Below are 15884 nucleotides of genomic sequence, written 5' to 3' on the forward strand. Positions count from 1 at the left end.
TTGTTCCTCCTTGTCTCGCCCCCGTTTGTGACACCTATTCTTGATAACTGTGTTTATTCTTTTACAAATCCGCTTCGTCTTTTTTTGATTCAAATTATGCCCCCCCCCCCCCCCCCCCCCAACATTGCATATGCACATTCCAGCCAAGTTGAGAAGTTCAGCATAAACAAATCATATGGGATGATAAAATCAAGCCATTATTTGAATCTTTGGTTTACCAGCTACATCTCTCCCTCTCTATACTCAGCTATCAGGAAATAATTTCTCTGATTCCTAATTCTCCTTACTTTCTGCAGCCTTTTCCTGTTGCGTGTTCATCCATTCTTTACTCTTTAGGTAAATGAACACCGAGATGGGACGTATGTGAGATGAGGTGTGGCCACCATTGAGAATGGGGGAAAAAAAAAGATTTCTAACCACATAAAGGAATGCAAATAATGCTAAAAGGGAACAACCATCCCTTAGATGGGGTGAAATATTCACACCTATAAAAAGAAAGCAGGAGAAAGGATAAAGTAAAAAGGATAAAGAAGTCACAAAAACATGATACGATATTTCAATAGCCGTCTATTTTTAAGCTACAGGGAAAGATGACAGTCCGGATACTCCACCAGATCTAAAACATATAGGCCAGGATTAGTTGGTTTCCACAAAATAAACGAATGACGGGTTTGGCAATTTCTCAATCAGCAGGCTATCATCTCTCATCTCCCCAATAACTCAGGACAATACCTACCTGTTTTATTTGGCTCTAGAGCTACATTAAACCAAATTATAAGCAACGTACATATGGACCTCAACATGGAGGTAAGTGTTGCACTAACAGTTATTAATTTGGTTTCACAACCTAGGGGAAGAGTTACCCCAATGTCCCAATGCCTTAGTACCAGGGCAACAGAGCATATATCATCAAGCTAACTGCAAATCATCATGAGAAGCAAGCCTTGGCAGGGGCCTTGACTGCAAACAGTGCAGATGGAAAGAGTCTGAAGCAAATGAGTAAAACCACAAAACAATGGAACAAACAAATCTTGAATATGAAATCAAAAGATGAATTAAAATCTCTTAAAATGCTCCTGCTTACCATGCCAGCTATGGGTTGTTTGAGTTGATAGCTTTGATTTAAAAGGGAAAAGTAATGCACACGAGCGTCACTTATATTGTTCAAACTATGTAAATGTTGAAATAGGAAATGCATCAGTGTATATTTGGAAACAAGTATGAAAGGAGAAAATGTTAGCATTCCCCTTGATAAGGATGGAAGGGGTCCTAGTGGCCTTATGACACGCAATGGTTAAGGCATTGCCATTTACTTAGTAGCATTTAACCATGTTTTGGGGCCCGCTTGTGGCACAGTGGTAGAGTCCCTACCCCTGAATCAGGAGGCCCAGGATCAAGTCCCACCTGCTCCAGAGGTTGCGGATACACCTCTGAACAGGTTGATTAGAAAAATAGGTTAAATAAACAAAAAGAAATGTGGCAATTCATTTCCTCTTGACAAAATTATTTTCTTTATTCTTACATAGGATGCAGGCACCATCGGCAAGGCCAGCATTTGCTGCCCATCCATTCTTGCCCTTGAACCGAGTGGCTTGTTAAGCCATTTCAGAGGGCAGTTAAAAGTCAACCATATTGTTCTGGGTATGGAGTCACACATAGGCCAGACCAGCAAAGAATGGAAGATTTCCTTTCCTACAGGATATTAGTGATCCAGATGGGTTTTGCAACCATTGGTGATAGTTTAAATTCTAGATTATTAATGGAATTTAAAATCTAGCAGCTGTAATGGTGGGATTTGAATCAAATGTCCCTAACATTTATTGGTTTATTCGTTCAATGATATTACCACCACACCAGCATCCCTTCTGCATAACTTGTAGTAGAAATTAATCAAATATACTTTTTTTATTCAACATGCCATAGTGTTGAATAAGTCTGCACTCTAAGTAATGCTAAGCAAAATGGTCTCCCAACTACAAAATATAGTTCATGTCAAATAAACAACTCAATATCTTTTCTTTAAAGTGCTAAAACAATGGATCCAATCTACTTGTACAAAGTACTTGGACTAAGTAGAAGTTGTGTTTATCTTCTAAAATCCAAGAAAGCAGGATGAAGATAGAGTTGACAATAAAGAAAGAAAACATGAATTTGTTAAAGTAGAATTGTAAAATTCAAATTTTCCACACAGCTCAAATAAACAACGTGCTAAATAAAATCAAGTCAAACATGAACATTTCCAAAATAGAACAAAGAAGTGTGGATGCTGAGGATCTGAAACAAAAACAGAAATTATTGGAGAAACTCAGCAGGTCTGGCAGCATCTGTGGGAAAAAAAAGCAGAGTTAATGTTTTGAGTCCAGTGACCCTTCTTCAGAATATTTCCAAGTTCTTTCCAACCAATTTACTACTAATATAATGGTTACGGTCAGGACAAGATCTGAAAAACAACTGGAAAAAAAAATCAAGAATATGGCACCACAAAACAGTGGCTAACCACCAGGTTTCCAATCTTGCAAGATGTCATATCCAGACATGACATACACAGCAAAGAAATGCAGATTGCTGACTGCAATTTTCTAAGAAACCTACCCAACTATACCTGAAAACAAAGAAGGTTAGGTACTAGCACTCAAATATTTAAAACCTCAATTCTGGTATTATGGACAATCACCAAGGGCACAGCTATTCAGGAAATTAATAGCAAACGAAGAATGTACAAATTATCATAAGTTTAAATACTTGGTGTAATGTACTAAAATGCAAAATTGCTCAATATTTCAATGTAATGATTAAAAATAAAGAGAGTTTAGAAATCGATTAAGTTAACACAAGGGAATGTTGAACCAAAATAAACGTATGTGCACCAATGCTCCTGTCTCATTAAAACAGACAGAAAGCATGATGTGCAAGTTACTTTGAATCACTTACTTTGAAAAAGTCGTAGAGTCTGTGTGTTTTGGAATTTGACAAGTCTTTTGACGAGCTTCCCTGTTTTAATATAGTTACACAGTTCAAAAAGAGATGTATTGTTTCTTTGTCAGTATAAGGCCACATGATTTCATTAAACATTCAGGTGGAAAATTAACCTGAAAAGACCTTTAAGCCAATCCAGATATCACTTTTACTTCCATTCCATCCTAATTTGTTGCAAATATCAATAAACATTTTCACAGAACATCCCTAGACAACATGATTCACAATAACCTAGGATGTAAAAACATTGGGCAAATCTTTACAACAATTTTTCATAACCAGTATGAAATCATACTTGACTGACGCTTTTATATTTCACGTGATACAGGCATATGTGCAGATCTATTAACATAACCAATATTCAAAACTAAAATACAGGAGATGCCAGTCAAGATAACATCATTACACTAATGTAAAAAAATACAATTTATTTCAAAGAAAAAAAAAACCTTTAAAATAACTTTGATAAAATGTATGTTTCCAAATAAAGTGTTGCAGTCATTTTATATGGAACCTGCACATTCAAATCCACTATAGTTCTCTTGAACTTGAGATGCATGATTAAAATTCAATATAAATGACATATCAGAAAAACCTAAGCAGCATGCTTACCTATATAGTTTTGCTGCATCATGATCTGGCCTTCCTACAGGCAGTCTTGGAAACATCATGCAATATTGATGTTGTGATACAAAAGCCTGAATTCAGCTCTAAAAAAATTGGAGTGTGCTTGGAAAGAAATAACAGCTACATTAAGATGATTAGTGCCAGAGATGGAGTGCGTTTATTTGGAAATTAAGGCAAACTCTTCACAAGATTGGTTTTGGACTTTCAAATATTTCTACCTTATATTTACAACGTGCATTCATAAACAATGCCAGTTGACATAATTCAATGAAACCAAAAACTTAAGAGTTATTGAATCAGTGTCAATTGTCCATGATGTAATTAGTTAAACAAAATACCTAGTGTGCAGAACAGTGGGCAGTGTAATTTAGTATGACAATAAAGTAATATTTGTTCAAAAAAAAAAATGCTGTTAAAATAGGGATCGAGTCGAAAAAGATTTAGCAGCATGAATATACTTGGCACTTAAGACATTCACCTGCTGTTGAGTTTAAAAAAGGAATTAGAATGCTGAACCAACACAGGAAAGTATAAGTCATTAACTGATCTGCATAGCTTAGGTTTCTGGTTATAAATGGTTACATGCACAGTCCAACCACAATAATTAAATGCATGGGTTCACACGAAATGATTTTAGGCTGTAACTTCTGTTGCAAAGAATCACACCAAATACAATTTTACAAAAAATTCCACCTCCACACTAATAAACCTTACAGCAACTCAGATTGCCTTAGTGAATTTGGCATGACACAGTATTCCAGAACAGGCCTCACCAATACCAGTACAACCTCAACATAATGTCCCAACCTCTATACTCAAAGGTCTATATTTTACCCAAACTTTAAACAATTATTTACTTGCACCCCCAAGTCCCTCTGTTCTACAACATAACCCAAGGCCCTACCATTAATTGTATAACCCCTACCCTTGTTTGTTGTACCAAAATGCAATCTCTCATTTATCCAGATTGAACTCCATCTGCCATTTTCAGCCCATTGACCCATTTGATCAAGATCCTTTTGTAATCTTAGAAAATCTTCTTTACTGTCTACAGTGCCACCAATTTTGGTGTCATCTGCAAACCTACTAACCATGCCTTTTATATTCTCAACCAAATCCTTAATGTAAATGACAAACAAAAAAGGACCCAGAACTGATCCGTGTGGAACACCACTTGTCACAGGCCTCCAGTCCAAAAAGCAATCCTACACCATTACTCTCGGTCTCCTGCCATTAAGCCAATTATGTATCCAATTGGCAAGCTCACCCTAAATCCCATGTGACCTAACTTTACTAATTGGTCTACCATGCGGAACCTTTACTAGAAACAAACATTTCCCTGTCAAGGCTAATTCTCCAATTTTTCAGTTTCCCTCCAAAATGTGTTAGGAAGCCATACAAAGTCCAAGAAAGAGTAAAGATCAGCCATAAAATGCTTCTGACCGTTTTCATGTTCATCCTTGTTGCACTTGTGAATAATCGAGTCATGTTAAGAGAATAGAACACAGAGGAAAGATTAGCAATTTTTAAAAAAAAAAATTACCTTTTTAATACCTTAAATACTACAGGCTCTCTTGATTCCTTGGCAAATGAAAGGAGCTTTGTCCTTCACAAATACAAACAGCGCAATTTACATAAACCCGTAATTAGTATTTTTTCTCTACTGACATCAAGACGTTTGCCATTGGAATATCTAAACAGTCCTTTTTGTATCACCGACTGGAGGAGTTGCAAATCTAGTGGAATCCCAGATGCAGACTCCAAGGGAATGGCCTGGAAAACTGAAGATTTCAATGGCAATTCCCTCGGAACCCTCTGAAAAAGAAACTCAAAACAAACAATTCAGAGGGTTTCACTACAATTAAAGAGCTACCCAGGAAAAAAGTCAGCAATTTAAAACCCTAGTCCAATTCTTGGGTAATTAAGCTTGAACTCCCAACTTAGCTGTACATCTTTGAGAGCCCTTGCAACCACACTCACCACCGGACCCTACCAACCAACACAATTTCTGACCCTGTCACCAGCCTGAACTCCACCACAAGACAGACTTATGCCCACGAGCTGGCACCCAAACCCTTTAATCAACTGCCACCGTAACCTCACACTTACCATTTCACAACAGCAGTCAAAGTGTCCAGCTGTGCTTCTTGACATTTAAATTCCAGAACATAACATATGGATTGCTGTAAAAGGGGCATGGTTTGACTTTCCCAATTGTCCTGCTGTCCAGGGGAACCATGTTGACTTCAGCTGCTCAGCATTTCTGTAGGATACTACATTGGAATTAACTACTAGAAATGTGGCGAATTAAAAAAACAAATTCACTGAAAAAAAAAATAAAGAAAAGCAAAAGTGGCAATCCGACTGTGATTACCATTCCTTGGAATATATTCTTTCTAACGCTTAGACTGTGGTGTCAGACAGTTGGTCATCAACTTGCTGGTCAGTCAAATCAGTATAAAAGTTGAGCCAAAATCGGGACATTTAAATAAACATTAATGCCATTGATTTTAAGCAGTTTAGGATGCCTTTAAAAGAGCAAATATATAAAAGGTGACAAGATTAATTTTTTTTATAAAGATGATCATTTCAGCATTCAGGAGAACTAAGATTTACTTTCCTTATTCAAAAGCAATATGGACTGTCATCTACCTCACCAGATTGCTCTGTGAAAAACCCTCAGTTGCAGCCAAGCTTCAACTTCAACCTTTGTAAAAAGATTAGGCTCCATGGGCACTTTAAGTTTGGTGTGGCCAAGCACACTTGAAGTTTCAGGAAGCTGAATAGCAATCACACATGACAAGTTCCTGTTTTGCAACAAGCAAAATACAAAGCAGGCATTTCAATACCCTACACACTGTTTACTATGGAGTTGGAACAAATCTATATAATGGTGGCCTGAAATACAAAACTCTCAACAATAATCCAAATCATGCATTTCCAATAGAGAGAGAATAAAACTGTTCAATATAAAATTTCATTTCAGCACCAACAGAAATTACATTTACATTCTTAAAGTTGTAACACACAGTTTAAAACAAAATCAAAAAAATTAGTTAACATTTCTGGCCTGACTGCCTGTTTACAGCAGTTAGAAAAAGTGCTCTCGGCCTATATGAAAATTCTTTCTGAATCACTAATTTAAATTGGAGGTGTACTGGGCAGCAAAGAAGGTTACCTCAGAGTACAATGGGATCTTGATCAGATGGGTCAATGAGCTGAGCAGTGACAGATGGAGTTTAATTTAGTTAAATGTGAGGTACTGCATTTTGGAAAGACAAATCAGGGCAGGACTTATACGCTTAATGGTAAGATCCTGGGGAGTGTTGCTGAACAAAGAGACCTTCTTTGTCAAAGAGTGCAGGTTCATAGTTCCTTGAAAGTGGAGTCACAGGTACATAAGATAGTGAACAAGGCGTTTGATATGCTTACCTTTATTGATCAATGCACTAAGTACAGGAGTTAGGAAGTCATGTTGTGGCTGTACAAGATATTGGTTCGACCACTTTTGGAATACCGTGTTCAATTCTGGTCTCCCTGCTACAGGAAGGATGTTGTAAAACTTGAAAGGGTTCAGAAGATTTATAAAGGATGTTGCCAGAATTGGAGGGTTTGAGTTATAGGGAGAGGCTGAATAGGCTGGGACTATTTTCCCTGGAGCATCGGAAGTTGAGGAGTGACGTTATAGAGGTTTATAAAATCATAAGGGGCATGGACAAGGTAAGTAGACAAGGTCTTCACCCCGGTGTGGGGGAGTCCAAAACTAGAGGCCATAGGTTTAAGGTGACAGGGGAAAGATATAAAAGAGACCTAAGGGGCAACTTTTTCACGCAGAGGGTGGTGAGTGTATGGAATGAGCTGCCAGAGGATGTGGAGGAGGCTGGTACAATGAAAACATTTAAAAGGCATCTGGATGTGCAGAAGAATAGGAAAGGTTTAGAGGGATATGGGCCAAATGCTGGCAGATGGGACGAGATTTCTGTAAGATAACTGGTCGGCATGGACGAGTTGGAGAAGGGTCTGTTTCTGTGCTGTATATATTTAGGATTCTACGACTCTAAAATGTTTTTAATTATAAGATAAACTAGTCACTTACTCCTCCAAGAAGTGCTGCTGTGGGCCTATTATAGATCCTGGTCGACATATCCTAATCCATCCTATGGCTTCTGCTGCAGTGAACCTGTAGTGTTTCATTATGTAACAGGCTATTAACGTACCTGTTCGTCCTAAACCAGCTGAAATGAAAGAAAATTGGTTATATGGTTACATAATTTCTGAAATTGGTAATGTAAACGAAAGCTACTTTATTACTATTAAACTAGGATTGATTGAAATCAAATTACACAAAATTTGATTCTAATTAAATCACCTGACAGCAAAAACCTAAATCTAAACCTGGTAAATAATAATACCATCAAGCATTTAACATGGCAACAGCTCCACCATGCAGGAAGTGCTATTATTAAGTGAAATTTCTCAATGCATAATATTGGAACATTTTTACCATCAAGACTGAGAGCAATTTAATGAACTACCTGGACTTAAGAATATTTGGAGTTTTGGTACAACATTCTTGGAACTAATAATTACTTCCTGATCATTAGAAAGTGCACCTTCAACTGCTTGACCAAATATTTTACATTAGAAGCAATGGTCCTTCTCATTGCCTTGTTCCACCTATCTATCACCTGCATATTACACCAATCTTTTAAGATTGTTACATGGGACCACCTGCATCTTAAAAAGGAACACTGTAGGGCCCATTTTTCCCTGAATGGTCCAATCCTCATTGCTGTGCAGTTCACCCCCTCGCAGCTTTGACAGAACACTTAAAATTTGTTAAACGGATTACAATAAGTGTTCAATATTTATTCAAAAGATGTTCATTATTCAATTGAAGTCATTACATGATCAATCTAAATGAGTCTAAAACTTCAATTCAACTGCAAAAAATGTAAAATTCTGCTCAAAAGCAGTATTTGAAATACACGTTTAGCACTTGTTGCAAGGAGTTACGCTTTTCCATCAACAAATTCTTGTATTTTCCCAAGTTCGTCAGCTCAAACATGGCAGACATTTCTTATTTATGCCATTTTCCCCAGGGTTTCTGCTCAAGTTACAGCAGCTGAATAGAGAAGCCGGACAGAATATTTTCTCCTAAACCTAGCGTTCTGACTAAAGAATGCTGATGCAACACAGTACTAGATTCAGAATATATATGGTGTAAATATACTTGTGTAAAAATGCAGGATCAAGTGGGAGCCATAACAATGGAATCATCACCACCTGAACCGGGGTAGGGGCAGTGTTCTGGTCATTGATATAATTAGTGCTGTAGGGAGGGCTTAAAACTCACAAGTGGGGGCAATAGATCGTGACAGATGTGAAATGTGATAAAGCAAAGAAAAACAATGAGTAAATACAGCAGGGTGTAAAAAAACAGGAAGGAACATATTAACTTAAAAGTGCTTCAACAGGTAGGGTTACAAGGAAGATAAAACGGCAAAAAAGGTTCTGTAGTTGAATGCCTACACTTTCAAAATAGAGTGATGCATTATCAGCACAAATAGAAATTAATATTTATGACTAGATAACCACAAAGAAATGGTTGCTGGTTGGCTAAAGATGAAACCTAAATATTGAAGGTTTTGACAATTCAAAAAGATAAGAAACCAGGAAAAGGTTATGGGATAGCTCTGTTTTAGCACAGTGGTGAGAGATGAACTTAACTCAAAAAAAAAGCAAGATGTAGAATCAGTTTAGATGGAAATAAGAAATAGAAAAAGATAGGAGGTAATTTGTGGGACTAGTTACTGGGCGCACAGGGACAGACATGTCTTAGCCTCTCTCTGGGAAGTCAGTTAAAGTGCAAACTAGCAACCCGTATATCGATGACCACCATTCTCTATTTCAAATCAAGAAGACTTAAAGTAACAATGGCTTGCCAACTTCTTGAGGATGGGCATCCAAATAAAACATTAAAAGGAGGCTATTAATGATTGGAATGTTGATGGGCAAACATTCTCCACTGAATGACAATTTGCACATTCTGATGCCAATAACATTTCCAACTACCATCTTGAACAGTCAGTCAAAATAATAATGACTTTTAAACTTTTTTAAAAAAAGTGCACATCACATCTTCAGAAATCATCTTTTCTGGTGTTTGTGTGTCTTGTGTAGATAAGGAGTAAGTGTTGTTTCAATTACATTGAGTATCGTGAAAATTAAACATTTATCTTTATTTTTCTTTAAAAAAAAAACTTACAAGAAAGCCTCTTTTGTGTCAGTTCTTAAAAAGTCACAGCCCTCAAGGTGTACCCAAAAATACATTTCAAAATCAGTCAAGAGGTGGAGAGAAGAGGCAATTATCCCACATCTCTCCTATCCTTAGGACAGAAGGAAATTCTTCTGCTCTTTGAATAATGTCAGTGAAACTTCAAGTCCACCTACCAGCAGAGATGAACCTTCATTTTAATGCTCCATGAAAAAAAGGTTACTTAGGGTGCAGCGCTTTTCCAGCAGCCACCTAGGTTATGAGCTTGCATCTCTGGTGGGAAGAAATCCATAATCTTTCAATTTAGAGAAGTGAGTGATAACACTATTTGTGTCTGGACAAGCTTAGATGGGAACCTGTTTGACTCTTAGAATAATGTACCTAGATCCGAGATCGTCTTTTCAAGGACTCTCATTGTCAGAACAATAAGACCAATAGAAAGGGGCGTGTGCGCATGTATAGAAAGGAAGACTTCCACATGCAGCAAAACAAAGGAGGAAAAAAAGAGGTTGAGTGCAGAAAATGAAAACCCTAATGACATTTTACATATTTATTGTACTCAGTGCCAGCTGCTTCACACGTACTGTATAATGTTTTAAATGGTTATAATCACCTTAAGTTATAATTATCCAAATTTATTCTAATGAAAACAGATTTAATACAATTGCTATAGTTAGTAATATTTATTCCAAAAACTTCCACCTTTGGCTTTTCAAACCCGACTAAAAAGTACTTGTTTTAATCCTATTCTCACTGCCTTTGGACAGAAAAACTGCTTTAACATTTTAAGTCTAATATGGCTCTTCTTCAGAATTGAAATGAGCTTACAGTCAGAAAGAGGGTAAGTTATAATGGGGAACAAATGACAGTAGACCAATTAAATGTATACTGTAGTTCTGCTTTCACAAAGGAAGACACAAATAACGTCCCAAAAATGTTGGGGAACACAGGGACTAGTAAGAGGGAGGAAATGAAGGGAATCAGTATTAGTGAGGAAATAGTGATGGGGAAATTGGCAGATAAATCTTCAGAGCCTGATAATCTACAACCCACAGGAGTTAAAGAACTGGCCTTAGAAGCAGTGGATGCATTAGTGCTCAGCTTTTAAGATTCCACAGACTGAAGCAGTTCCTAGCGATTGGACGCTAACTAATGTAACCCCACAATTTAAAAACGGAAGAATAAAGGAAGTAGAGATTAATAGACTGGTTAGCCTGCCATTAGTAGTGGGGAAACTGCTAGATCCCATTATGAAAGATTTAATAGCAGAGGACTTAGAAAATAGTAACAGGATCAAACAGAATCAACATGGATTTACAAAAAGGAAACCATACTTGACAAACCTACTACAATTTCAAGGGTGTAACAAGCAGAGTTGATAAGGGTGATCCAGTGAACATGGTTTACTTGGACTTTCAGAAGGCTTTTGTTAAGATCATCTCAGAGACTAGCTTGTAAAATTGAAGAAGAACATGGAATTTGGAGTTGTGTACTGGCATGGGTTAAAAAAACAAAAACTGGTTAGCAAACAGGAAGCAAAGTAGGAATAATCAACATTTTTTTCTGATTGGCTGGCAGGCATTAAGTAGTGCAGTACCATAAGGCTCAGTGCTTGGACCTGAGCTATGTTGTAAGGTTATCCATTTTGGTAGTAAAAACAGGAAAGCAGATTTTCAGAGGGACGACAAATTGTGAAAGGGGGACGTGGAACAAAATCTGGGTCAGTGTACACCAGTCACTGAAAGAAAGCTAACAGGGGTAATAAACGGCAAAGGCGGCAGATGGTATATTGGCCTTCACAGCAAGTGGATTAGAGTATAACAGAACATGGATATCTTACTGCACTTGTACAGGGTTTTGGCAAGACCACACCTGAAGTATTGTGTGCAGTTTAGGTCTCCCAATCGGAGGATGGATGTTGTGGCTCTCGAGGGAGTACAACAAAGGCATATCGGATTGGTTCCTGGGATGGAAGGGGTGACATATGAAGACTGGATCAGTTAAGGTTGGGGTGGGGGTGCAAGTCTTGTTGAAATCTATTAATTTCTAAGAGGACCAGACAGCATAAATGCAGGAAGATGTTCCTGAGGAGTGGGAAGTCCAAAACCAGGGAGTCAGTGTGAGGATGCAGTGTAGGTCATCTAGGACCAAGAATAGATTTCTTTACTTAGAGAGTGAGGTGAGCCTGCGGAATTCTCTGCTGCAGAAAGTGGTTCGAGCCAAAATATTGTAATTCCTCCATGAAAACATTCAGAATTTTTAAAGCTAAGAGGGATCAAGGGGTATGGGTAGAAAGCAGGACAGGTAACCGAGTTGGGATAAATCAGCCGTGATCATATTGAATGATGGGACAAGCTCAATAAAGCTGAAGCGCCTACTGTTGCTCCTATTTCCCATGTTTCTATGATGATGTTCTGAAGGGGAGTCATATCAGACTTCAAACCTTAACTCAGTTTCCTTCTCCACAGATGCTGCCAGACCTGGTGAGTTGCTCCAGAACTGTGTTTTTATTTCATATTTTCAGTATCGATGGTATTTTCTTTTTATTCACCCCACTGTCCTTATTGCTTAGCAAATCATCAATATGTTGACTACCCAAAAATCACACTGTGCAAATTCAGTGTATTAGACAAAACACAAAATGGCTGGCGTGCATCAGCAAATGCAGCCAGACAGAACAAGTCGCATGCATCTCTGACAAAAGGGTTGGGAAGCCGTTTTGGATGCTGGGCCCTAGTGGGAGCAGGATCAAAGACTCATTACTTAAATGCATGCTGAATTTGGAATAAAAGAAGTGAATGTGTGATGGCAATAAATCATCTTGGACTGAAAAATGTAGAATGGATGGGAGTAGACAAGAATTAACAACGGGAGGAAGGCACTGGTGGGAGCAGTGTACCAGTGCCAACTTCTGCTCTTATGTCCTATGGTCTTGTAAAATTACAGATACATTGAGAACTAACATCACTTTTTCATTTTCACAAGTGTCCTTGTTTTCAGAATGGGCAATGTGAATATTTCCCAACTGGCTGGGATTGTAGGCCGCTGCAATGCCAGAACTGCCCACACACTAGCATGCAGTATTACTCACTTAACAATTCTGTGCTGTAAATTCAAGTTTCTTTCTAAACTGGTGTCGCTTGGAATACAGTGCAACCTTAGTAATAAGCAATGATTCTAAGACTGAAACAATTTTAGGGCAGAGACAGACCAAAAAAAAAAGCTGTGTGCATTGAAGGTAGTCCTTAGTTTGCATTTTGCAAGTGTCCCTGCTTATAGAGAGTGCCTCTTATATATTTTATTATGCAAGTTACTGGTGTCTTTTAATAGGATCTCTTTATGCTGGTTTCACTGTGCTTCCCAATAGGAGAGCCACAAGAGATCAGTTCTCAGCATCTCTATTTGGATTTGAGCACTTTCAGGATGTAAACAGCATTTCTGCTTTTTTCAAGTGGTGATATTACCTCAATTCAGTTTCTGAAAGGATTACCATTTGCAATATCTTAATTTACTAAATTGCTTGAATATGGATTAGTGATGCATTTTAGTAGATGTGAATAATACAAATTTAACAATATTAGATTAATTCTGTGTCAAGAACGTCAGAAGTTTTTTTCGATAATTCTGGAAATACTACTTTACTTCCATAACTCAGTTCTGAAATTGTCTTGCTTTCTTCTGCCACATAATAGTTTGCAGACTCCAAATGCTACGAAACACCAATGTCAAATTATCAATTATTACTTGTATTCATGAGCTACATTCTTGAATAAGATCCACTCCACACAATGGGGGAAAAGAGGGAGCACAATGTTTTATATTCCCTTTCACAGCAGCATCACTAAGGCCTTGGAAAGAACCTGCAGACTTACCATATCATCACAACTGAAGAAACAGAGTCATGGAAGTAATAACGAAGTAATAACATGGAAGTAATGTAACGAAGTAATAAGATAACGACTGTTGTCCAAAAACAAAGTAATGGATTCATACCTTTGCAATGCACAGCAATAGCTCCTTCTTCATTTTCACAAATCGTTAAAAACCTTTTCACTATGGAATCACTAGGTGTGCTTCCATCAACAAAGAAAAGGTCGTAGTGTTCAAACCCAGCGTCGGTAAAGCGTTTAGCATCATAAATTTTCTTGTTAAGTCTGATTATTGTGGTAACACCATGTTTTCTGAAGTATGGAAAATATGCTTCTGGAGCATGGAGAGGATAACCTAAGGATTGTTTAAAAAAGAACCCAACTTAATCTAAATGGAGAAAAAAAGTTGATCAAAATGCTTAGTAATTACATCGTGCAATATTGCGTCATTTTGTCCACACCCTGAAAAAGCATCCATGTCTTTTTTTTTCTTGTTTAAAGCATTTAGTTGATCTTTAGTGGAGTTGCTGGTGGTCTCCACTGAGTAGACTGGAATTACCACCAACCAAAAAAAACAGAAGAAACGAAGGCACCATGAAGTTTGTGAAGCTCTATTCACTATATGCAAGGCTTACCTGCTCTTAGCACAAAAGGATACTTTTTTTGACTAGCATCCCTCTATATTTCAGAATAAGTTACAAAGTGCCTAGGGAATACTACCAGCATAACTTAATGGCAATATCTACCTACATCAAATATGATGGGCAGATACAATAGCACAGCAGCCTTAATATGGACTTTGAATTCAATTATTTTTGTGGGATTCAATGAACTTGGTAATTCATGACTTGACGAACAAAAAGAAAACATTAAAATCACAGGTTAGTTAAAGCTCAATTGTTCCCTAAAGTCCTTCATGAAAAGAAATTTCACATCTTCAGTCAACAAGCTATTCTTACTCCATGCCATGTGATTGTCTCAATGCTGTCTGCAGTAGCCTATTAAGCCAGGCATTTAGAAAAACAAAAAATAACAAAAGAACAAAACTGACCCACCACATTCTTGAACAGTAATGCTGTACTGCCAGCATCAACCATGTACCTTATATATGTAAAATTGTTTTACAGTATTGCATCTGAATGTTGGGGTTAATTGCCCACATTTCAACATAATGACAAAGACAATATTTTGAGATTCAGGTAGGGGTTGAGGTGGTTGGAGGCCAGGTTAAACCTTATCACATTTTCTTTTAAGGAAATTATTCCATGCAGAGCATCTTGAAAAAAAGTGCAAATTAAAAACGTTTTCACCTTATCTAATGGTTCAAATATATTTTTGCATCAACTATAATGTGGCTAAGCTCCATAAATAGTATTTAAAATCAACAGAAAATGGATGACCATTACCCTGGTTATGACAAAAATGTACTTAAAGCGCAAGAGTAGAATTTCTTCAAGTGTTAAATTTCCCTATATAATTTATATATATCACACACTCTTGTGAGGCACACCTAAAGACAACTACCTGTAGATTTAAATGACTTGATAACAACAGAAACTGATTCTTTTGGATATTGAGCCTAATTACATATGTAGCATCGCCACCTGGTGCCAGAAAACTGAAACTAAATTTAAAACTGACTGATTAAACTACTTTCTGCAAGAATGAAAACTTGAGAATGATAGAATCTTCAGAAATATTTAATGAGAATTATTGTTAAATTGAAACAAGAGGAATTTCACAGCACCATTATCACAAAGTCCAGTTACCACCTGGTTTTGGTTTCAAATGAACAGAGGATTTGAATTTTAATCACACCACCTGGAATATTTGCAGAGCTATCAGACGTAAACCAAATTTCATGCAAGACTATCCTTAACTCGTGGCAACATTTTTCACTCTTGGGCAATGAGATAATCATATCTTGTGTTAGGAGTCAAGAAAAATCTAGCCTTTTGAATAATATGTTCACACTTCACACATTTGTGACCGCCATTTAAAACAACACAAAAATGCAGAATATTGAAAATTGCTTTTCAAGAAATAACTTGTTTACATATAACAGTACTTGCTAGTGTCAACACAGTGTGGAGCTGGAGGAACACAGCAGGTCAGGCAACATCAGAGGAACAGGA

The 15884-nt window shown here is 37.3% G+C and overlaps 1 protein-coding gene and 1 non-coding gene across 2 annotated transcripts in view; one reads left to right on the plus strand and one right to left on the minus strand.

Moving 5' to 3' along the window:
• LOC109923255 (dual specificity protein phosphatase CDC14A-like) overlaps window positions 1-15884 on the minus strand; it is a 58104-nt gene that overhangs the window by 25066 nt on the left and 17154 nt on the right. The window contains exons 6-7 of the mRNA XM_048602059.1: window positions 13874-14104; window positions 7700-7838 (exon numbers count right to left, since the gene is read on the minus strand). Coding sequence (XP_048458016.1) covers window positions 7700-7838; window positions 13874-14104 — 370 coding nt within the window. The remainder of the gene's footprint in view (window positions 1-7699; window positions 7839-13873; window positions 14105-15884) is intronic.
• LOC125484314 lies at window positions 1214-1336 on the plus strand. The gene has a single exon (XR_007263149.1). It is a non-coding gene; the product is annotated as a U6atac minor spliceosomal RNA (small nuclear RNA).

Source organism: Rhincodon typus, chromosome 10, assembly GCF_021869965.1.
Source record: "Rhincodon typus isolate 14 chromosome 10, sRhiTyp1.1, whole genome shotgun sequence".
NCBI classification, from domain to species: domain Eukaryota; kingdom Metazoa; phylum Chordata; class Chondrichthyes; order Orectolobiformes; family Rhincodontidae; genus Rhincodon; species Rhincodon typus.